This window comes from Aptenodytes patagonicus, chromosome 1 (genome assembly GCF_965638725.1).
Source record: "Aptenodytes patagonicus chromosome 1, bAptPat1.pri.cur, whole genome shotgun sequence".
NCBI classification, from domain to species: domain Eukaryota; kingdom Metazoa; phylum Chordata; class Aves; order Sphenisciformes; family Spheniscidae; genus Aptenodytes; species Aptenodytes patagonicus.
Genome location: NC_134949.1, coordinates 201,015,735 through 201,039,648, shown reverse-complemented (window position 1 = coordinate 201,039,648; position 23,914 = coordinate 201,015,735). Strand labels below are relative to the sequence as shown.

Here is a 23,914-nt window from a genome sequence, read left to right as displayed (position 1 = left end):
TACACTTTTATCCAGGGTGTATTTCCTCCTAAAACCTGTTCAGTGTCTTTTCTGTATTGACGCCCAGGCTGGATAGTCTACAGCAATGTGGCACTCAGAAATGTTTTTGGTCCTGTTTAAGCAGCTCATAAAGGGGCTTTTTGGGAATGGGAAAGAAGGGGGTAAAAAAAATCATTGGTTCAAACCTGTAAATGATTTTTAAGCTTTTTTTTAAATGGAATAAGGTACTAGGGATTGATGAAATAATTTGGAACAAGAAAAGCTGTACAATTAAAAATTGTCTTACAAAATCACACAATTTTTTTACTGAATTCAGTATTTTTATCAGTTTGAATGGGCTGTCATAAAAATAAATAACTGCATATGAGCAAAGTAACATGTAAAAACATAGTCTGTTTTGAATGCTGAGGAACAACAGAGCTCTTAGATATCACAAAAAGCAGATTAGAAAAGCCTAAGTTGGATAAAACCCAGTGTGCTTGTGTAAATAGTATTGTGTAAATATAGGATAAAGATTTTTGTTTCATAAAATAGCTGTTTCTACTTTAAGAATTTGTTTTTTCTTTGATATCTGGAAAAACAATCCTCCTCCCTGAAGCATTAAGTGGTTCTAGGTTTGGGGAGCAACTTAGTGTAAGAATTTAATATTCACTGTAACTGAGTATTTTCACTTGAAGTTCTAGTTTGTCCTCCTATTCATTAAAACAGAAAGGAGTCTCAAGATACCTGATAAAAAAACAAAGGGAAGTTTTATGATCTTCTTTGGTATGAATCCAGTTAAAGGATTAACAGTGTAAGTCAGACTCTGAAATGAAAAGGCAAAATATGTTACTCAAAGTATCATTTTAACAGTGATTAGTTGTTACCTGGAAAAATAGATTTCACTTCACTTAGTAGAACACTATATTTTGTTGAAAATCAAAGTTTACAAAATAAATTTCAATATTTTTTAGTATGGCAAGTGATGAATGTTCTCCCACAGAGGTTATATCAGAAAATCAATTGAAACAGTATAGGTTTGTATTGATCCATGTGGCTAAATCAAAATGAAAGGCTTTGTAACAGCTTTCTTAGACAGCCTGCTACCCAGTAATGGCAAACTATCAATTTTAGCTTTCCACTGATAAATCAGCTTGAAAATTGGATGTCAAATTTTTTTTTACTGAAGTAGTGATTTTTTTTTTTATGCCCTCTAACCTTTCTTATGTGTTAGATTGGTTTATAAGACTAAGCTCTGCCTTTTTGAAAGCAGTTGTCAAAACTGACATTTAGGTATATTTTGAAACAAAACCTAAACTCTTAAAGCCTAATTTTGTCTACTAGCTGGCTTGCTGGTAATCGTAGGTGTGCACCTCTGTGTAAACAAGCATGAATATATGTTTAATACTGAAAATGACATTGATTTAATATTTCAGGTATATATGTTTCTCTCTTTTCTGGTCTCTGGAGTTCACAAAGGTCAGGTCTTCAACTGCAGCTTTTAGAAACTAATGCTCCAGAAACTATTTTAGCTTTCAGTGGTTAGGAAGATTGATTTTTCTTTAATTGACTGATTTTCTTTTTTGTTTTGCGTTAAGTGAGACTTTATGAAATGATAACAAGAACATCAGTTTCAGCTGCAGTTTGCAACGTGTCCTGAAAACCTGTGTGGTTGCTCGTTGTTTTTAATAATAGAGAAAAGAGGATACCTTTGCTTTTAGTCAGAAAATAGATAGCAAAATCCTTTATAATGGTGGGGGTAAACCCTTTAATTTGGGTCAAATGCAGTAGTTTCCAGTGACAGTTGACAGTGCCATACCTTCATGTCTGTACAGCTGAATATAAGTTAGCTCAAGTGAGTATTGATTGTGAAGTTTGCTGTTGTATAATTACTTTTGGCTGTAGAAAAATGTGGTGTGTATTGATCTAGATGGAAGCGTTTGACTAGCAGTTTCCCTTGGCTAACAGTGAGTGTCATCTTTCAGCCATGATAAATGGTAACACTCTGGGTCAGCATAATTACTTGGTGGTGAAATGAACCTCCTGTACCCTTCTCCCTCTCACACCAAGGAACGACCATAATCATCTTTATCTGAAAGCCATGATTTACTGAACTAACCAGCCCCTTAATAAAGTCCTTTCCCCCCTCCCCACAGTATGCACCTGCTTTAATTGTGCCTCTGTACTATTATTTTAAAACCTGAACTGTTCTGTGCTGAATCCACAAGTAAGATTTTTGTTTTCCCCTAACCCCTGTCAGTCGACCTAAACCCGCAGGAGGCCAGCTCTTGCGACAATCTTTTAATCTTTATGTTTAATGTTTATGTAGAAAAAGAAGAAAGATTAAGGTGTTCATCATTTTGACACACTGCTTTTTAAGTCTTGGAATCAAACGTTATTAACGCACTGGTAAATTATTAGTGTAGTGCAATGAAAACTGCCGTATGAATTTATTGTCAGTAGCCCTTTAATTTTATAGAGTAATGTACACTCTGGATGTGCTGTCTTTTGGGAACTGATGAGGGTATCTTTTCACAATATGCTGCTAGAACAACTTCGTTTATAATAATTTTGACACCTCATTTAATAACAGTTTTAAATGTAAGGGGTTTTTAAGTGTTAGCCATTTTTCTGTTTTCACATACGTCTAATAGGTGACAAATATGTTATCAGAAATAAGGAAATTGTATTTATTGCTAGAACAGAAAACTATGATGATTTGTATTGTTTGGCACCTTTTTAATGGGGACTTTTCAATTTGTTATCAATATTTCATTAAAACTTCGTAGCATGTTGTTGAAAATGGATTTGTGTTTACTTGCCAGTAGTGTAATATGGCCCTGGGGTAATGACTTTTTGTTAAGTAATGTTAGTTAAAGAAAATCTGGCAATAGTTTTAGATCATTTTAAGACAGCTGTGAAGGGTTTGGATAAAGGTCATTTTCAATGATTGTGCTTAGTTAAATAAATGTGAAGGGTTTCACAATGGGAATCTTGCTTTTCAGTATGCTGTCATAAATTTCCCTTTAACACATCTGGGAATACGAAGTAAAATGTAGTTGTTTCTGCCTTGAAGGCAATGTATTTTATATTTTCCTTGCTTTGTTTGTTTTCCCCTTATAATGCTGTTTATTCACATAACTAGAGTTCAAAGGTTTTACTTTGTCATAAATTAAATCTCCTATTCTCTGACAGTTTGTGGGACCCGCTGGATATAATTTTCGAATGGTTGTAACTCGAAGATTTTTTGCCGAGATTTAGTCATTAAAAGTGTTAAATTTTCTGACAACTCAGCCCCTATTGTGACCCTGGTTCATTGCTTGCTCGCTCCCTTGGCCACAGCTGGCCTCTTGCTGTTCACAGCTGAAAAGTGAAATCAATGCTGGTCTAACAAAATGCAGATGAAAGCCATTCTGATCATATATAGTCATTTCCCGTAATTTTATCAGCCTTCAGTTTCTTAAATGATCTCTGGAAATCATTGTTTGTTCATGTGAATACAATATCGAATTTTGTGATAAAATGTCCTGGCTTTCTGAAAAGTAATACTTTCTTAAGCGTTAGTAGAGATATACAGCTCACATTGCCATAGCACGACTTTTTAAAATACCGGTCTGCTCCTTCCCCCGTTCCCTCCTGAAGGGAAGCACTACGTATCAAAGCCCGTCAAAGAACTGCTGGCTGAATCCTGCCGGCTTTGAGCCTTTGGAATCTTGCGAATTGAGGTTTTTATGTTCTACAAGGCTCAGAGCTGGAACGTAAGAACTCTTACCATGTGTCAATCCACATTGCCATTGATCTCTCATCCTTTTTATTTTTATTTGAGCAAGATTGGTAGGAAAGCTATGTTGCAGTTAGAGGTGGCAGCGTATGATGTAGCTTAATGCTCCAAAGGTCACGGAACTACAATGAGTTTGATGGAAAACAGCCTTTCTCCTTATTTTAAATGGTTCCTGCTTTGATTACAGGCATTTATTATAATTATCAAGAGATTAGTCTGTTGTTATAGAATCCTTGTAATGGAACCATTTAAAAGGAATATAATGGCAGTTTATTGGATTTTGCAAAGGAAAAGAGAACAGATAAAGTGGTGTTTTTTAAATGGATCAACTGCTGCCCTAAGCATACTGATTTTTTTCTTTTGTTTAACTTCACGTTTCTTTTAGTTTCACAGTTTTCAGTTACAAACTAAGGAAGTCACTCACTTTTTTTAGTTTTGAGGAGATTTTATTTATAACAGTTTCATCACAGTCTAACCTTATGCAATTTAGTTGTTTAAGACATTCCTTCCATAAATGATCTTAAACTATACATATCATAAAATGTATACTGTCTTACACAGCTGCTTTGTGATTTTATTAATATCCCCATTTTAAAAAATGGCAACAAAAAAGTATTGCTGATTAAAAATAATATATAAAAGAAATTGCAAATTCTGTATTTCATCAGTTGAAGTGCAGCTAGGGTGATTTCTCTTCTGTATTAGCAGAATGCCATAATATTGATGAAGCTTGGTGAATTTCTTTCATGTTTATATTAATTTTCCCTACTTAACAGTTTACAGTTGTATTTACTGCACTTACTCCAAAAGAACAAATGTTAAGATTATAGATCAATCATCTTATTCAAATATTACAGAATATTATTTGTGACCTGGCAGTGAATGTAAGTACTAGATGACATTTTAAAAAATTAAAAGGTTATAAACTTAGGGTTTTTTATACTAGAAATCAGTTTATATTTCAAGACCAATGAATTTACAGTACGTGTAAGTATGTGTTATCCTTTGTATGAACACCTTCAAAGGTTTGAGCCAAATCTACATTCTTCTAAAGAGGAATTACAGAGCCTAAGTCCTGCTGCTGAGAACGCACTGTCCTATGCTCGTTAGCTGAGCAGTGGCATGAATTACCTAGTACTGCTGTTAACCTGAAAGTTAATTGGCTGAAACTTAGTTGACATGGGGCTATTTTGATGGCACTGGGGAATCAGCCCAAAATAACAGTGGAAAATGGTACAACAGCAAACTACAAGAATCAGATTACAAGTCTGCTACTCCGATATCTGTTGGTTGCCAGCAGAGGAGGCCAAGGGAGGAGCGTAGTATTTCCCTAGGTGACTTTATCGTGATACTCCCCCAGCATATCCTCCTAGCTTTCAGCAAATTGTAGCTCAGGGACTTCCTGAGCCAGAGGTGATATCCTTGAGTTTAATAACTTTTGGTGGTTTTTTTCCCTCTATGAAAGGAAATGTCTAATCCCTTTAAGATCTCATGTAAACTTCTGCTGTCCATGATATGGCATAGCATTGAGTTCCACACCTTGAGTATGTTTGTGAGAAATTCACACACAGTGCACTTTCATTTGATCTGAACTTGTTGCTTAGTAACTGTATGTTCTCCCTAGGTCTTTTCTTACGAGAAATAGTGAGTCCTTGTTGCCTATTCACCATCTTGATGCCATTCATAATATTAAAGATCACTATCATATTCCTCTCAGTTATGGCTCTGTTCTTTAGCTGGGGAGGTCTGAAATGGCCTTGTCTGCCTTCCCGAAGGCTCCCCAGCAGGCTGTAGGTTATTCTGGAGTAGGTCTCTGTTAATCTTTCCAGATGGAGCTATTTTACTTTGTGTAATAGCCAGAGAGAAGAGAATGACATACACATGTACTTGCTTCTCTCTCATTTCCCACCCACCCTCCCCCATCTGCAATGTGCCAGGTTGTAGCTTTATTGCCATTAGGAAGCTAACCAGGAATGACTAAAGCTTCCTTGACCAAATCCACACATCTACACTGACTCAGTATTTTCAAAAGGGAAAAAATAGTAAAGACGGATTCTGAATTGGAGCAATGTGGTAAGAGATGAGCCTGGGCCTGAGCCATATGGTTGTAGTCCTTTCATTCCCCATTCCAATTAATGTTTTATGAGATAGCATCATCAGAAAAGGCTGACAGTGTTCTATTCCACAAGACTTTGGTGATTCATGGGGGAAGCATGTTATGTCTGCCATAGCTTTTCTTGTATAATTGTATTTACCTTCAGATAGAATCAGCTGTAACAGTCTAGGCACAAATTATTATTGGTGCCTATGTTTGAGAGAGAAGCACTTCATTGACAAAGCCTGAAAAAAATCATTTTGATTTGCTGTTGCAGGCTTTCAGAGTATCTCCAGAAGACTGCACGCATAATGCTATATAGTGAATTGCATTCTGGTGCCTTTGAATGTTGTTGAAGTTAGAGCATATGTGTATTTCACAGTGCTGAAGAGTGGTTTCTCTGTTTTTTGATATGCAATGTACAAATTAAAAATACTTTGCTTGCAAATTTAACTTGAAAATTAGAGAGAGCAACCATGATTCTTCCCCTAGTGCATACACCTTGAGCACTGAATGACATATAGTGACTCTTGGACAAAAAAGTAATCTGGGGAATAGAGACCTCCCCAAGTAGGGAGAGATTCCTCTTCATCTTTCTAGAAGTTTCCATATAGTCTAGTGCTGGGTCTACTGCTGCTCTAGGATCATTGGAGCATTTTGATGGTATTATGCTCATTTTATTTTGTTATTTTGGTATGCTGCCAACATTGTCCTACGGAACAGAAGTAGAACACATTTTTTTTTCAAGAATTTGTATCTCACGCCAGAAAAGCATTTAATATCAAAAAGATCAATGCTCTAACCTGATTGCTTTCTTCCTGCTTAATTTCAGAGGTCTGCTGCAGGCAAATGAAGGTTTTGGAGATGTTTGCTAAGCAGTTTTTATAAACATTTGTAGTGAAAACACCAAGTATTATAAATGACCTATTACCAGCTCATCCAACAGTCCTCCATAATGTTTCCTTTATTTTCCTTCTACTCTGTTTGACTTTTTGGTGTTTCTTGTGAACCTATCTGCTCTAAAGGCAGATTCTGAACGGTTCCAGCCATTTTCATGATGGCAGAGTAGGCTCTAAGGGAAGACATGACTGAGTCTATGCATTTGTGACTATTAACTGGTGACTGATAAAACTCTAGCAAATTAGTGTCTGAGAAGGGTGTATTACTGAGAGTCAGTTCTGAACTTTGTGTTTCCCTGAGTGTGAGATTTTTAGTTTGTTTCTTTTCTACCACGTTAGCTGTGATGAAGGCTGCACAGATATTTATGAGTTATCAGCAAAGGGGTCTTCGTTGTGCAAGGACTGACGGTCCTGCTGCTGACCAAAGGCTAGGCAGACAGCATCAACAAGACTCTCTATCAAGTAAAGAAATTTTGGCAAGTGATCCTATTACTGGTAGGGAATAAGTTCTGAATCATACTGCCTTCTCACTGGTCACCAAATCACTACAGTCATACACACACTGCAGTTGTCATTAATGGTGGTTTTTTCATTATCAATCTGTTGAGTTATACTGCCTGTTTGGAAGATAATATTGCTGGTATCGGGAATTAATTTTTAACACAATGTTGTAAGTTTGGTGGAGGGTAAAGTAAGAGTATTTTCATAGCACTGTATGTAGATATCATGGTACAGTGTCATTTTCCTAACCTCTCCCTGCAGCTAAATAATGGAAGTATTACATTTTATTTTCAAGGGATAAGATAAATTTTGCTGTGCACAAGAACACATTTTTGTGTGTGGGGGGGATTTCCCAAAACCACAGAAGAAACTTGACAGATTCAATGTTAAACTAGAAAGAACAGCTGGCTTCTTGGTCCATAATTCAGCTTTACTACTCCATGGGAGGATATTGCTATTAAAACAATACTAGAACTGTTATATATTGTGCCTTGGTTTGTATGTGCAGTTTGAAACCATATCACTAACTGCAGAGATTACAGAACATCTACAGAAAGACAAGGATGCTTCAAGTCAATGATGAGTATGACTAAAGCAACTTAATTTAGATAGTTTGGAGAAAGACAGACTCACAGAAGGTCTTAATCTATAAATATCTGTCAGCAAAACATTATAGAGGAAAGAACTGAACTATTTGGGTTTTTGCTGATAGGACAAGGAGCCTTATGCTAGTTCGGTTAAACTTAAGGAAAAAAATAACGCAGCTGTTGAGCAATACAGAGTACAGACCTGACATGTATATTCACCCACCCTAGTCCCATGTTGCTTTAGTTGCTTAAATAAAGCGTGAGATACTAGTCAAAAGCTATTCTAGAACTGTATGAGAGTTATTTATTTAATGAAAAGTCCTATAAAGCACGACATGAGAATAGAATCAACATTCATTTTCTGTATAAAAGATTAATAATCTTTCAGAGTAATTTAGCAGCTTTTCAGTCTGGTGTCAATTCAATCCATTTCTTACTAGGCATGTTGGAAGCTTTTCGCTAGTTTGGCTTTTTGATTTAGTTGTTTGCTTCTTAAAGAAAAAAGAGCTGTTTTAGAAAGCAGAAAAAAGTTAACAAAATAACCTCAACTAAAGTCTTATTTGTATGTAATAAATACCAAATTCTATATATCTTTGCCTACCAGTGTTTGATCTGTAGTGTAAAAAAATACAATACATTGATATTCTACCAGTAGTTTAAAGCATTTTCTCAAATTTTGATGTCCTAACATATGTCCTGAAACATGTCTCATTTTAAATATGATGTTGACTTTAATGGGATTTCTCATAGGCTTATAGTTAAAAAAACTCGTACTTCTTTTTAGAATTGGGCCTAAATTATATTTTTTCTTTAAAAATATGTATATACTACACCACAGATTCAGACTCTCCAGAATGATGCTGTTGATTTTTTTTAACATTGTATTATGCATAATAAAGGGTATTCTGTTTTTAAGTATTTCACTATTAGGCTTTCTCAATTGCTTTAATAACATAGTCTGATTTTTGAGAGTGTCAGCTTTTTTTTTTCCATTGCTTGAATTTAGATAGTTTTTGTTTCCTCGATGTATACAATTTTATGTTAATTATTTTGTATCAGTTCAAAAGAATTTTGCTTCCAGTAAGGCATTTACAGTCTGAATCTGGGGATTTTGAATGCTGGCCCTCTGATTCTCCATTGCTGTTTTATAGCAATAAAATCATAAGCCTGTTCTTTAAAAGAGGAACTTTGATTTTTTTTTTTTTAATTATTATTTATTTATTTACACAGAGGAGATTATGTTTGTGAGTTTTGTCTATTTTATATTTCAGGATTCCCTTTAGCAGGTCAATCAGGTGATGACAAGACACCTCTGTGTAACTGTTACTTGTAGTAATATAAGACTGGGACAAGTCAATCAACCACTTTCTCCAATTCTCTCATTTAACGGGATCCGTATCGCCTATAATTCTCATTTTTTTCTATCCTGCCTCTTGGATTTCACTCAGTCATGTGAATTCTCTGACCTGATCCTTCCCTTGACAATTCAACGCAAGTCTTAGATGCCAGATTCTTTTGTGAGAGCCCCAGTTTTTTACTTTCTCTACTGTTGAGACCTTTGTTACTTGAGACAAGAGCAGTAGGATTCCTATCACCCAACTTTTCCCAAGGTGCAACTAGTTGTCTCCATTGCGTATGAAATGGGCCTGGGTTGATTAGTTAAATGTCAATAATGTTGACATCTTAAGTTAGATAAAAGGAACTCAACTCAGCTATCATTTGGCATAATTTGACAACCTTAATCTTCCAGTAAATTACAACTGTTAACTGCTAGTATTAACTCCCCGGTAATTGAACTGTGCCTCCCAGATTGCAAGAAAGGAAAACAATTCTACCATGTCATAGGCAATTTGGTCCCTGTAGAAAAAGCAGCTTCCAAAAATAAGGTGATAGTCAACCTCGCAGCATCTTCAAACATAATTTCTATTGAGCTACAGGGAGGAGAGCTGGAGCAGCTAAATGAAGCAAGAGGTTCCAAAAGAATGAAGTTGGTGAAGAAGGGAGAGAGCAGACCATATTTTCCCCCAAGTTGGTCATTAGAAATTGGAGAACCTCTGGGGCTGGCATGACCTGCTCCATGGCTCTTAAGCCACATGTGACTTTTCAGCACTTCAAGAGCAACTCTTTCCCAGGGCCTGTGTCACAAGGAGCTTTGGCAGAAAATATTCTGGATGATCCAGATTCACAGCTCAGAGAAAGTAAGCCAAAGAATATCATCGCCAAATTGCCTTCAAACCCAGACTGAGTCCAGCTCCATTTTGTCTCACTTTCTCCCACTTTTGAACTACTCCTAGAATGTTGTCTCTTCTCAACTCATAGCTTGTATTTCACAGTCATATGAAGTTTTTAATTTTTGGTTTCTTGGATCAGGAAATTTGGCTACCCATGTTCTGAAGGGAGAGCAGCACATCCTTATGTTCCCGGATGTATGGTTCCTTCCCCCATCAATTGTCTGCCTCAGTACTGATCCAGTCAGTAAGCTTTCCTTTCTGGTGTAATAATAGATGGGTTTGAACTCCTGTTCTCATTTCTCAGCTTCCATGCAAACTATGGCAATAAAGTCTTAAAAAAAAAAACCTGTAATGAACATGTAAAGGATGAAATCAGCTTAATTAACAAGGTTGAGGATTATAATTCTTCATGGTGATTCTACACAGAGAAGCAGTGGGGTTTGTGTAAATTTATTAAACTGCTGCTACTGATTTTTCTTTAACTGTAGTATTCATTTAAGTAAGAACATACAGCCAAATTTACATTCTATATTACATTTGTAAAGCATATCCCTATAGGAAATCATACTATACTATATCGACTGAACTATGAAAGTACATGGAAAATGCAGAAGATAAATATGGTCTTGTTACAGATTTGTGCTATGGACAAGGGAGAAATCAGCTGTAGCTCATGATTGTCACACAGAATTGCTTAACAGATTAAATAGCTAAAAGGAAGGAAAACATTAAAAAGTATATCCAGAATAATGGATTGTCAAATACTTTGTATGCAAAAATTCTTTAAAGCCTATGCTGCTTGGTTTTCAAAATGCACAAAAATAGAGATATTTTTCAAGACAGAGAACAAGGAAGTTTTAATTGTGTTGTCTTTTTTTTTTTAATGTCATGTCTGCTTTTTCTCCCATGAGTTTTGCAGAGCCAAAAATAAATCATTAGGTCATGCTGATATATTTTGGGATGTTTTATAGAAGACTCTTTCTATACTTCTAAAGAACCTCTTGACTGTCAGAAAGTATAAATAGAACAGTTTTGATTTACTTGCCAAGCTGGTTTCTTAGCTCTTCCAAAAATTCCCAGGAACAAAAAAATTCAAAGTTAAGATTTGATTTGATTTGATAGTATTGTAAACATGGTCTCTATTAAAAATTCTATAGCACTCATGGTTATGCCACTTGGCAAATGTTTATTTCATCAATATAAGTTGCATTTGTGGATAGGAATAACTGTTTATACACCAGTCAAGACATAGCCACTAATTGGGCCGGCATGTCTTTGTTTCAATTCTTAACAATATTATGTTTAAAGCTAGATGTGTGCTTTGTCTTAACTTATGCTCTACTTCCAGATGATACTTAGGACGAAAAGAAACCTGTCCCGAAAAACTTGCAGAAAGTGTAAACTTCAGACTTCTATAAATTTTGAATTCAAAGATTTCCAATTACCAAGCTTGAAACAGCATTTTGCGAAAATAATCATTCTGTTAAAATAGTGTATTATTAGACTTGCCTTTTAATAAACAGCTCTGCATGATGGAAATTAAAATAATTGCCTAGGTAAAAGTTTATTATTTATTTATTAGATTTTGATTACTGTTGCTGTTCGTTGATAGGCCTCAAGGAAGCTAATTATTTCATGTCAATGCCAGGTTTATGAGTTAGCTGTCTTTAAACAGTTGAAGCTTGAATAATTTATAAAGGTTTGAAACAGTAATTCATTATGGGTTTTTAAGAAATAGTATTAAAAAAAAAAAAGCTGTGTGTCTTGGTTTTAGAATAACACTTTAAAAATATTTAGATAAAACATTTTTTCTTTCTTCTAATTAAAGGTTTTGAGAGACAACATTTCTATTCCTGGATACCATAGCCTTTGAGCCGTGACTTACAAACAGGAGTAACTAATGAGATAACGAGTCCTAGCTGTCTACCTCAACCCTGCTATTTATGTTAGAAGTACAGCTCTAGATTTTTTGAGAAGTCATTGCTGGTTTGCCTTGAAAGTGGACTGCAGTTTGTACGCTCGGTAGCTTCTTCAGTAGTTCTTTCACAAGAAATTCAGATACCTTAATCTGTGCATTGGGAATGGAGCAGACAGTTGGGGCAGCATCCTCATCAGCAGTCACATATGTCATCCCTGCTTACAAGTCTGAGCCTTTAGCATTTGACCTTTAAGCCAATGAGGCACCAAAGTTTTCAAGAGCTTCCACAAGCTCTCTTACTTTGGATGCCCACTTTGAAAACTTGGGACTGTTTTTTCAGTTGTTCAAGCACAGTAACCCTAACTTTTAGCTAGTGTTTAACTCTTCTGGAATTGCAGATAAGTCACAAAAGCCTAGATTTTTTTGAGAAGCTAGGACCCTGTTGTCCCTAGGTATATATTTAATGTGATAGATAACAATCTTGAAATACAGAGTAAATTGTGTTTCTTGTAAAAGGTGCCTGCTTCATCGTGACATCTGCAAAATCTCAGAACTTCTGCTATGTGCTGATGTGAACAGTATGGGGGTGACATTTACAACAAGCAGAGGAGGGACCCCAACCTCCAGTTTTGCTTATCTGAGTTTCTTAATGCAGGGGTATTATTGCCATTCAGAATTCAAAGGGAAAATGGATTTTTTCTTTTCTTTTCAGAAAAGGTGGCAAAGCTACCTAAGGAAACTAGTGGTGTTCATTTCACACAGGAGCAAAGTATCCTATCATTTACATAAGTAGAGAAGATAGCACTCGTGCAGAAGGCAAAGGAGGAGGGTGTCTCTGTGAGATTTGAATAAATCGTTCTCTCTGTCTTCCCTGTTCAGTACTACACCTGAACCAAGCAAATAACACTAAAAAAAAAAAAAGCCAGTTTAGATGGGCAAGGGTTGTCTTTTGGGGAGTTGGGTTTTGGGTTTTTTTAAATGAATTTCTGTGCAAGGGAGACAGACAATAAGATGCTATACTAGAGGCAAAGCATAACTACAAGAGAGAGTTCTCTTACTTTCCATTGGTCATAACACCAGTTTATGTGTTTTTCTGCAACCAATTATTCACCTTCCCGAGGCAGAACTGAGTCACCATGCTTCTGACTCAAATGCATTTTGATATTCTTGGCTGAAAAACTGAACAGAAGTAGTGAGATGTATTGTCAGACAAATGTTGTCTACAGAATTGTTGCTGGAAGAATATCTAATGTTTGAAGCTCCAAGAGTTGAACTACATTGAATACTCGATTTAAAAAAAAATTAATAATTCTGTAAATACCTTAGGTAGTATCATAAGAACTTTATCTATTAAAGTTAACCTTGTTCAAAAACCAGCATCTTTATGGCAAAATTAATAGTTGTCCTAAACCATTTTCCATTTAGTCTATTAAATCAGCATTTTACTTTGTTAAAATTAAGATAAACAAATTATTTTCTGAGATGTTTGTCTGATTACTTTTGAATTATAACTGTAAAATGGCAAAATACTTTCCAGATGATTTTGCCAAAAAGTTGTACTATTTCATGAGGATTCCTGTTTGTTGTGTTCAGAGGGCACCCACTTTTATTCTTCTTTTAATTTGACACACAAGGTGCTAAAGCAAAATAATATTGCTACCAGCAGGTGGTATACTTGTACAAACAAAAGAAGAGTTGAATCAAAATTTTTATTTAAAACTCTTTTAAATCAGAAAACAGCATTTTGGTTAAATCTTTTGGTGAAAAATTGTGATGGTATAAGTTGCTATGAAAATTCCTGATATTTTCCCTTTCATTTTTTTAAATTATTCAAAGCCTTCAAAATTTTTCATTTTGAAATCTTATTTTATCTTCATGTTGTACTTCTTCACAGCAGGAGTGCATAAGCTGATATCATGGTACCTATTTCTGATGTGATGATATAACAAATTTAGTAGTCAAAATGTAAAATAAATAGTTTTTTTTCTTTAAATTGGAAGATCATTTGCTAGATAGTTCAATTTTTGTGTCAGTGAAACTGAGATATTTCTACATTTTGAATAAGAAAAGCTGCACACTTAGGATGGAATACATTTTACTTAATTTTAGCCATCTACAATTATGCTTCTAGTCTAAGCCATTCTGTCTGTCTCTGCAGTCAGTTAAGAAAGAGAGAGGCAACGTCAATACACCATTCATTCCATCTTGGAGTTTGTTATACTGTGGCATCATGGTAGTACTTATGAAATCTTACTAAGTATGCCACTGTGCTGAGATGGCATGACATGACATAAAAAATGCATTAAAAATAAATATGTCCTAAAATACTGTATATTCTTTCAAGACATTTTCCAAAAGTGAATTTTACCCAAATTTTCATTTATTTGAAACTTTTAAAAGGTGTTCTGGGGGTTTTGTTTCTTCTTTGTTTGGAGTGATGATGACACATTCTGAAATAGAAGAAAGGTTCCAAACTAGAGATCTGAGTTAAACCACAGAGTATTGTTCCAACCACTTTCTTTTCTTTTTCTTCAAAGATAGTATTGCTATATGTCTTAATTTTAGTAACCTTAAAATTTATTGCATTTTAGTGTTTCTAGAGATACAATTTATTATTCTAGAATTTGGTGCACTTTCATTCTGTTGTTATTGATATTTTGTTACTAAAAAAACCATTGTCATTCTGGTGAGTCAAACGCTGACAATTTTTGTACCCACTTTTTATGTTGCCTCAGTTGTTCATTCAATGTCATTGGATTAACTAAAACAGTATAAAACTTCAGGAAATCGTATTATTTCATTTAGCTGTACTACATGTAGTGTTCTACTATTGCACATTAGTATTTGGATAGATTTGCCAAAGTTATCTCACATTAAATTTAATGTTTTATGTTAAATCAATTTGATAATTTAAAAAATTCTACTTACCTTTAGTTTTACTTTGTAGACATTTGAGTTATTGTCATTTCCATTGCTAATGTTTTAAGAGGTATGTTACTTTTTTTGTTGTTTTTTTTCTCGCGTAGCTTTATGCATGGTTAGTCTTATTTCCCTAAAACTACTGTTTCTTGGTATAAGTTTACTACTGTTTCATAATATAGCAGGCATTCCAGAATGAACATCTCATTATGGGATCTAAGCTTTATAAAAAATCTAGACAATCAGGATAATTGTTAGTCCTTCTTTGTGTGTGTGTTCATTACCGGTTTGTTCGTTCAGACTCTATGTAATATACTAAAATCCCCAATCCCTTTACAAATTGTCTGCATTTTATATAAGTTTTCCTGATGTTCAGAAGCAAGTTATCAGATCGTACAATATAATCTGGCAATTAACTGCCTTAGAAGTTTGTGTCTCAGGTACTGTCATAGCTAAAAGGAACATTTCTATGGCCACAGCCTCCCTTTCACATCTACTGGCACTACTCTCCTTTCTGATGTCTCATCTAACTGAAGATTAATACATCTGGAGACATTTCTGTTTTCAGCTTCCCCTTTCTATTTTTCATCTTTTGAACTTCAGTGTCCTCAATTTTTTTTCTGAAATTAAGTCATAAAAGTTTCGGGAGTTGGAGGGTTCCCTTAAAAGTGTGTATTATATATACCTTTTTCCAGTGCCTTAAGAAGAGAATAAAAGCCACATAAATCACCCCCCTTTTTTCTGACAAGGATGCTACACTTTAAAACAATTCTTAGAAAATTCTTCTCAAGGAATTTGGTAGATCTTTAATCATTAGTCGTCTTCTGATAGTTTTTGCTCTCTTTTAATTTGTAGCCAACTCTGTTCCTCTCAGCTTTGTCCTTCATTATTAATGCAAGACCATTAGTAACATGATAATAGGAGAGAAACTGTTGGCAGTTTTCTTTTTGCTTTTCAAAGGTGACTCCTCTGCTCCTGTTCTGATGATCAGTGGTAGTATTTTCTGTTACTTTGAGTTCCTCCGAGTTCCTCCATGCTCTATTTCACCATTTTTTCAAAGTCCACATGAAAACCTTTCTCCTCCACCCAAACCTTGCAAAGCTACAACACACAAATACCAATCTCTATAAAAGTTTGCAGGTTTATGAATTGCATTAATCCTTCACAAGTGTAAACAACTTCAAAACTTTTTCTTTCCTATTTTAAAAACTTTTACCATTCTGCAGTCTCCACAGGGAAACCTCTGGGTCACCTAGTAGGTAATCTGCTGGTAACTTGTGCTGCATATATTATCAATTGTGTTAAAATGAACCATTTTTTCCCTTTTTCTGTTCATAAAGTAGTCCTAGAAGCCCACAGATCAGCCCTAAACTTTACAGATTTCTGGAGTTCACTGCCTTAAACAAAAGTAGCTCAAATTCACAAGTCTCAAAATATTATAGATTATCTAACAGATATTCTTGATAACCCAGTATTTATCCATTTATCCATCCATAATTATTTACATGGATTTCTTTCTCTTCCCATCCACTTTCACAGTTATTTCTCTTCCACTAGTTTCCATAGTCATTGATTTTCTTCTCACATCTCTCTTCCTTACAAACTTACTAGTTCTCCATTTTTTCCAGCTCAGTGTTGCTTTTTCTTCACCAATCAATAATTACATTTCAAACCTTTCATCTATGCTTTTCAATTTCTTTGCCTCCCAATCTGTTGTCTTTATGGTTTCCCATTTCCCAGTATCATGGAAAATATTGCCAGAAGAAACCTTTTAATCTGTCCTTCTGTTTCACTCCTGCTCCAGTAAAATTATTCCAATTAATATTATCTATTGGTTAGACCCTATTACTTTTCTTTTTTAAGCCCTCACTGCCTAACTCTAGACTTTTCTATCAATCAAGTCCTTTTTCATTTTTAGGGCTCTGACTGTGTCTACATTTCTCCTCAAATTTCACCAATCATCCCTGTCTCATGTCTCTTCATTTTAATTTTTCACATTTTGGCAGCCCTACACAGGAGGCACAAAAATACCTCTCATGTCTCATGACACTTCTGAATACGGCAGTGCTGGCATGCCTTCTAGCCATGCTGCTGGGATGTAAGTCATCTAGCTGGACTGCTGTGCTCTCCACACCACCTCCTCCAGCTGTCAGTGACCAGCACGCTAACTGCTTAAACAAATTTGCAGGGAGCTCCTTTGCTTTCTCTCTTATTTCTACCCATCCTAGTTTGCTGCACTCATTACAAATACAAGATAAAGTGGAGAAAAACCTAGCTGTCACTGACCATCCAGCCATCCCCCAGGAAATGCTCTCCCTAACCCACAGCCTAGGCATGCCTTGTTTGCCCACTGCCTCAACCTCGCCTTCATCACCATCCTCCAATATTTATTGCCAGTGCCCTCTCCACCAGATTCTTACGTTCTTCTCCATGGCCTGTCTTCCTGCTGTTATGTCACCTCACCGGTTTGTGAACATAACTTCATTGTATTGTACTCCTATCCTAAGCCTTGTAGCCCTGCTTCCAGCAATCCATACATCATCCACATGACTTCCCTAGGATGCATCTGCCCAGCTTCTTTCAAAAATTGCAGTATGAAACTTCTCACGCAAGAATTGAGTCACTCAACATCATTTTCATAAAAAACTTTTAAAAGATTAAATTTTACCTAAATTTCCCTGAGTATTTAGCATCCTTCTATTTAAATGGTAAGCTCTTTATCTGAGACTTTCCCTTCTACCCTGAAACTCTGCCAAATATAATCCTGATGTTTAACAATAATATTTCTTATACATGTGTACTTAAGAGAACAAAAAATATTGCTGTTTATAAGAATGCTTAAAGATTTTTTAAACTCCTATTTATAATATTTTTATCATCTTTTTCAATTTTCATTGCATTAGATGCTTCTCTGGTTCATTGACCTCTTTATTCCCTGTTTTGGTATTTCCGGTTTTCAGTATTATTGGTATTACTTGTTTAGTAGTATTCTTAGTTTTCATTATTTCTAGTTTTATTTCTGGGATTCTCTAACATGCTCTTTGGAAAAACATAATGGAGCTTTGTGATTTTTCTAACTAAAAAAATCTTCTTTGTGTAGAGTAACTATACTAGTTATGTTAATTAAGGCTTCTGATATTTGTTTCTGTTCATGTACAACAAGGCTTTATTTTCTTTTAACCATTATAATGTGGGGTGTGATTTTTAAATACCTGTCTCACCATCTTGATAAAACCAGCAGTCACTGTTTCTGTTTCAAGTACAGTCAGAAAAACCTTCACTCTAATACAATTATTGTATCTGTTGCTGTACCACTTCTGGACAGTATTTGCTCTTTCACTGTTACAGAAGACTTTTCTACTTAGATCTTCTGGCCTAATATAACCTATATATAGGTTTATATTTTGGCTTGTACTTTTTAACTGTAACAAATATTGCATAAGTAATAATTTGTACTTTTTGTATTTAAAGTTTTCTTTTACTTACCTTTTTTTTAATGTAACAAATTTTCTGTTCTTCATTTTACCTTAGGGAAATGCTTTATACTTTTCCAATATACATTTTTTTCTCATTTCTCAAAACAGTCATAATTCCACATTGTGAAAAGGAATTGTTTTTCCTTTTTTGAAATGTTACAGAAAACCAACCAGAACTAATTCTTGAAATTATAGATCATCAATTCCTTGCCTTTTCTAAGCAGTTTCCCAGTATTACAAAGATTATGGATTCTCTGACATCCTTCCAGTTCTGTGACCCACTTCTTTTTCCAAACAACTTTTTCCCCTTCCCCCATGCCTGCAGGCTTGTTCCTCTTTCATTAACATATTCGAACTTAATCTCTTCCATCTGGCAGCCCATCCTTTGGGCTGCAGTCTGAGGATCTTTTATGGACATGTGCACCGCTACTCTCTACTGTTTGTATTTGCCTCTAGTTGCTGTAGCTGTAGGTGACATACAGCAAACTGCATTTGTACGTGAACAGGGACTGGGTTTCACCGCCATGGAGCTGCTGTCATGGATGCTCACTGCCCACAGGGTGGACAAAGGCTTGCTGTTTAGGACAGCTAATATTCATATGTAAAAGAAAAAAACCTTCCCATACGCTTCTTCGGAGCTGTGGCTGAAGGAGTTAATAGAAAATCTTTTCAAAAGTTGTCTTTGAAAAGTCTGAGCTATGGAGATGTTGTGAAAAGGCGGGGAGGACTTTGCTGTTCAGGCTGGCTTGATATTAGTCTAAATTGTTTTGGTGTCAGAGAGCTACACAATTTCTCCTCCAAGAAGGTAATAGATTGGGCTACCTGAAATACTTTAGTCCATCTCAATAATTTTTGACCCCAAATACACGAAAGGTGTGTGTGGTATGGTAGCAAAGAGTATTTTACAGAATTCTGGGCAGTTCTGAGTTTTAGAGCAACCTACCCTTGGGAGACTTCAAAGCTGTTTGCTCTAACTTATCAAAGTCCACTTCGGCTGTATGGGGTAGCATAAAACCACTTTGCCTTTCCATCCCATGCTGGCCTTTAATAAGATAAAATACTGTTTAATGTAGGAGAATGTACACAGTGAGCTGCTACACAGGCACCAGTGATGACAGTGAAATAGAATTTGTTCCATTAAAACATGTACATTCTGTGTCTGTATTAACTATATGAGATACTGCACATCTGAAATTTGGGATTAAGTTCACAACATGCACACCACTCCAAATAAAATTTTTCATTGTCCGTAACCTTGTAGTATCACTAGTTTCATACCAGTCCTCATTATGATAAGGATGATAAAGGTTTATATTGGATTATATTACAGTTTGTAAGGAAATTATCTTGACAGTTAAACTCATGGTACAGACTTCTTTGGGTCGTGTGTTTTAGGGTGCCTTTTAAATAACTGTTCAGTTAAAATTATACAGCTACATTTCGTTTTTGAAGTATGTAGGAGTAGCTCATGAACGATGCTATGAACTTTCAGTTCTTAAAAAAAATTTCATTACAGTACGCTTAATATGCACTTTTTCATTCAAACAAGCCTGATTCAAAATGTCACTTAACTGGTATAAGATATGGGGGAATGAGAAATTACATGTAATCTAGTTGGCTGTGGAAATAAGGATTATTAATAATATACATTATTAAGAAAATAAAGCTTATTGAAATATTGTACTTGTTGCAGAAATAAATTACTAAAATGACTTGATTTAGTCAAATCGCTTCTAGGAAAAACGGGTTGTAGCAGAAAGAAATGTAAACGATTTGCAGACACGCTCTCTTCTAGGACTGACTTGTGCCCAGTACAGTGTTAGAAAGTGTAGTTCTGCTTGATTTACAGCCATCATTTAGAGCTACCTAACAGCTACCTAAATTCCTGAAAATTTTAAAGCCTGAATAATATCCACAGGATTAGAATATAAGTATTTCTAAAGTACTGTAATCTAGGGGCTAGACAACTTAATACTGATTCAGTCCATAGCTCTGGACTTTTAAAGCAGGTTAAATTCTTAGTTTTAGGCTGGAGCTTGTGGCCACAGTCTTCTACTTACTAGTATTTTTAATCTAATCCAAAGATGTAGTAATATAAGTTTTTAGGAAAATCCCACAAATTTATCTGTCTATAATGCAAGTGATGAAACTCAACCATTCAAAACTTTCTGTAAGTACAGCTATCAGCTTTTCAGGCATCTGCTTTCTTGCTAACAATAGGGTAGGAGAAAATGTCTTGGTTTTTTATTAAAGATGTTGCTCAAATAGTCAAGGGTAAATCTGAGGGTAACTGGTTAAGATTCAGAAACCTTTTCTTTAGGGTTCAGATACCATCTTCCAGTATGCAGAAGTATATAATATCGTTGTGGGATAGATTTCTGTAGAAAACTCTGGGAAGAAACTTCAGTTGTGTTTTAAAAAAACATATAATTTGTGATTAGCAATAAGGTTTCTGTTCTATTATTTCAAAATTTTTGTTTTGCACCATTATTATGTATTTCAGACTTCAATCCCTGGTGAACTTGTAACCCTTTCTTTGGAACCCCAAAAAAGACTTTATCCTTTGACAATTTCATCACTTCTTTAATTAGCACTTCATTAAAGTAGTGACTTTAAAATCTCTTTTATTTTCAGCTGAGAATATACAGTATTCTTCAGACTGATTAATGAAATTAATGGGTTACCAGATTAAACACAGAACAAATTAAAAATATAATTTTTTTAGTCTTTGAATATTTCTTAATTTCATAAAAAGTTTTTAATTCTTACATAGTTGTATCATTCTTATTCACCTAACAGTCTTTTTTATTATTATTGTGGAGACAAATGCCATTTCAGAGAACTCTTGTGTTTAAAAGAGTTTTCATTAATATCTTTACTCCTGTTTCATCGTGTCTTTTAGATGGAAGTAAAAAGGGAAAGTTTCTTTCTTTTCAAAAAAATCACTATGATAAAAAGCCTTTAGGATTATCTTTGATATCATCAGTTTAAAACATAGACTAGGAATGCGCAAGGAGTCTCTAAGCTTTGCCTTTAAAACCATGGGGCAGTCGTCTGCCCATTTTTGCATTCATATCCCATAAGGGTCAGGGGGATTTAGCAGTCGCAATAAAATTATTCAGTGCTCAGTGTAGGAGGAGAAATGATGGACTGATACTTCAAGCTAACGCAACATCTGTAAGCAAAAACTGTATCATAGTACAAAACCAAAGTAAGCTATTTTACTTAACAAAAGATAATTGGCACTCAAGAATAGCAAGATATTTCTGTCTCATAGCATGCAGGCCAGGCCATTAACACTGCATCTTTCCACTGTGGGAGCTCAGAGTCACTGCCTCACATTTACGCAAGATGCTCTGAACTGCTCTAGGTGAGGAAGCAGCTCCCACTGAACTCCTGAAGTTGCCTTCTCACTGCTTGTAGATAAGTAAAATGCCTGTTCTGCAAGGCAGCAATGAGGACCTTCATGCAGACTCAAGCACAGAGTGAAAATTTTATTCAGAATGCGAAAAAAATACATTGACTAAAAATGATGGTGTGCTGATTCTGAAAATTTGTAAGTGGCTAGAAGGTATGCTGCTACATCCACTCCCCTTGGTGCTCTGCCCTCCAGAACTGATCCAGGTCTCATGACAGCAGTTAGTAAAGTTGGACAAGAACTCATGCAAGCATGAAAAAAGTAGTTAAGTGGACTGTAAAAATGAAAAGGTCTGTTCTACATTAGCATATTTCTACATTTCCTCTGGAAATGGCTACCAGCGCATAGCTTCTCAAAGTGAAGGCAATATAGAAAACAGTGGCTGAACTAACACCTAGAAAAATCCAGCAGAGATGTAGCCCATACCCGTGACTTGAAAACTATTTTTTTTTTTTTCTTCATCTGCCTTTTGTCCACGCACCTCCAGGGTTCTGCAGATAGATTGAAAATGACTGGTCTAAAGCAGTGGCTCCCTAGTCATGGTCTGCAAGGTTATGAGCTGCAGAGTCATTTTAAGTGTATAGTGTGTTCAATTACGAGTTTGATAATAAGGATGCATCCACAAACATTTTGGGTATTTGATAGTGATCCAAAAAGTTTTTAAAATGTTGACTTAAAATACAGCTTTACCCAAATATCCCACAGCATACTTATAAAATTGATGTGGGAGATGTTTGTGTTGATAAGATCAAGAAGTTGTCTGAAAGTGGAGCTGGTCATTTCTTTAGAACTGAAGTTGAATACCAGATGATTATATATGTGTGTGTTTTGACTTGAATATAGATTAACAATAGCTTATATCGTTCTACAGAACTTTAATATTGCTTTTGAATGTAAAAAGGCAATGTAACGCAAAGATGGCCATGGTTGTTAATGGCTTGTATCAGCTGGAAGCTATAAAATCATCCTAGTACTCTGTTAGTGCTGGAATAATAATTTACCAAGACAATTACCACATGGTGGAATTTTTTTGCTGCTCTAATTCAGTGTTATTAATAATGAATAAAATTGCAATTTTCTCAGGTTGCTAGAGGCAGTAGGAAATTATTTCAATGAATATTTCAGCACATTAGTTTAATCATAGTTCCACAAAATTCAAGTGGGCAATATTTTATACTTCTAAGTTCAGTCTGCTAAGGGACCATAGTCATTAAATTGCAAACTATTTGCACTGAGGTCCATTCTATGATTTACAAGCCTTGTTAAAAACACTGTAAAAGAAAGCAAGCTATACCATTAATACTTGTAATTTGATGCTGCATTTGTTAATGGGCTCAGTGTGATTAATGTTTTTAGCAGCAGGCAGAACATTTTGAGACAGGCAGTGCTGAGGTTTATAATATATAAATGCATGTAAAGAAACGTTAGAATATTGTAAGTTTTAGTAATATATGTTTTTACAAGATTGTATTCCTGAAATAGAAAAGCAGCAGTGAAATGTATGTAAATACAGTTCAAGCTGTGGTAGGTGCTGATGTGTGTGTTCTCTATTTCATAGCCAACTGCATGACTTCTGGCGCTTGGATTACTGGGAAGACGATTTGCGCCGGCGGAGGCGATTTGTTCGCAATGCTTTTGGGTCTACTCATTCTGATGCTCTCCTAAAAGCTGCTGTGGAATATGGTCAGTACTAACTCCTGCTTAAAAATATAGCTTATGAGGTATTCTTGATGTCCATGAATCCCTGAGAATAGTGTCCCTTCTTTTCTAAGAACAGTGCTGAGAATTCCTAGGACAACATATTCTTAGAAAAGGAATTCTTTCAATTCTTACACTTTAATGAACCAGAAGACTTGATCTTGTGGGCTGTTAAATTCTGTGATCCCCAAGGGGATTCGCATTATACCTCTCTAGCATTCCCAGATGCTAATTTTGAGACACTGGTAAAAGTAACTGAACTTGTCTCTCCGGACTGACAGAATGAAACTGTTAGGCCATCAAATTAATGTGTCGTAATAGTTCCATTGGAGACCTTTCGTGAATGAGGAATTAACTGTTTTTTAAAAATATCAGAAGTTTTATCCTCGCATGTGTAATCTCAGCCAAAAGT

The 23,914-nt window shown here is 35.3% G+C and overlaps 1 protein-coding gene across 5 annotated transcripts in view; it reads left to right on the top strand.

Moving 5' to 3' along the window:
* NBEA (neurobeachin) overlaps window positions 1–23,914 on the top strand; it is a 516,384-nt gene that overhangs the window by 296,741 nt on the left and 195,729 nt on the right. For all 5 annotated transcript variants that reach the window (XM_076364262.1, XM_076364263.1, XM_076364261.1 and 2 more), the window contains one exon: window positions 23,363–23,487. In XM_076364262.1, the coding sequence (XP_076220377.1) occupies window positions 23,363–23,487 (125 nt within the window). The remainder of the gene's footprint in view (window positions 1–23,362; window positions 23,488–23,914) is intronic.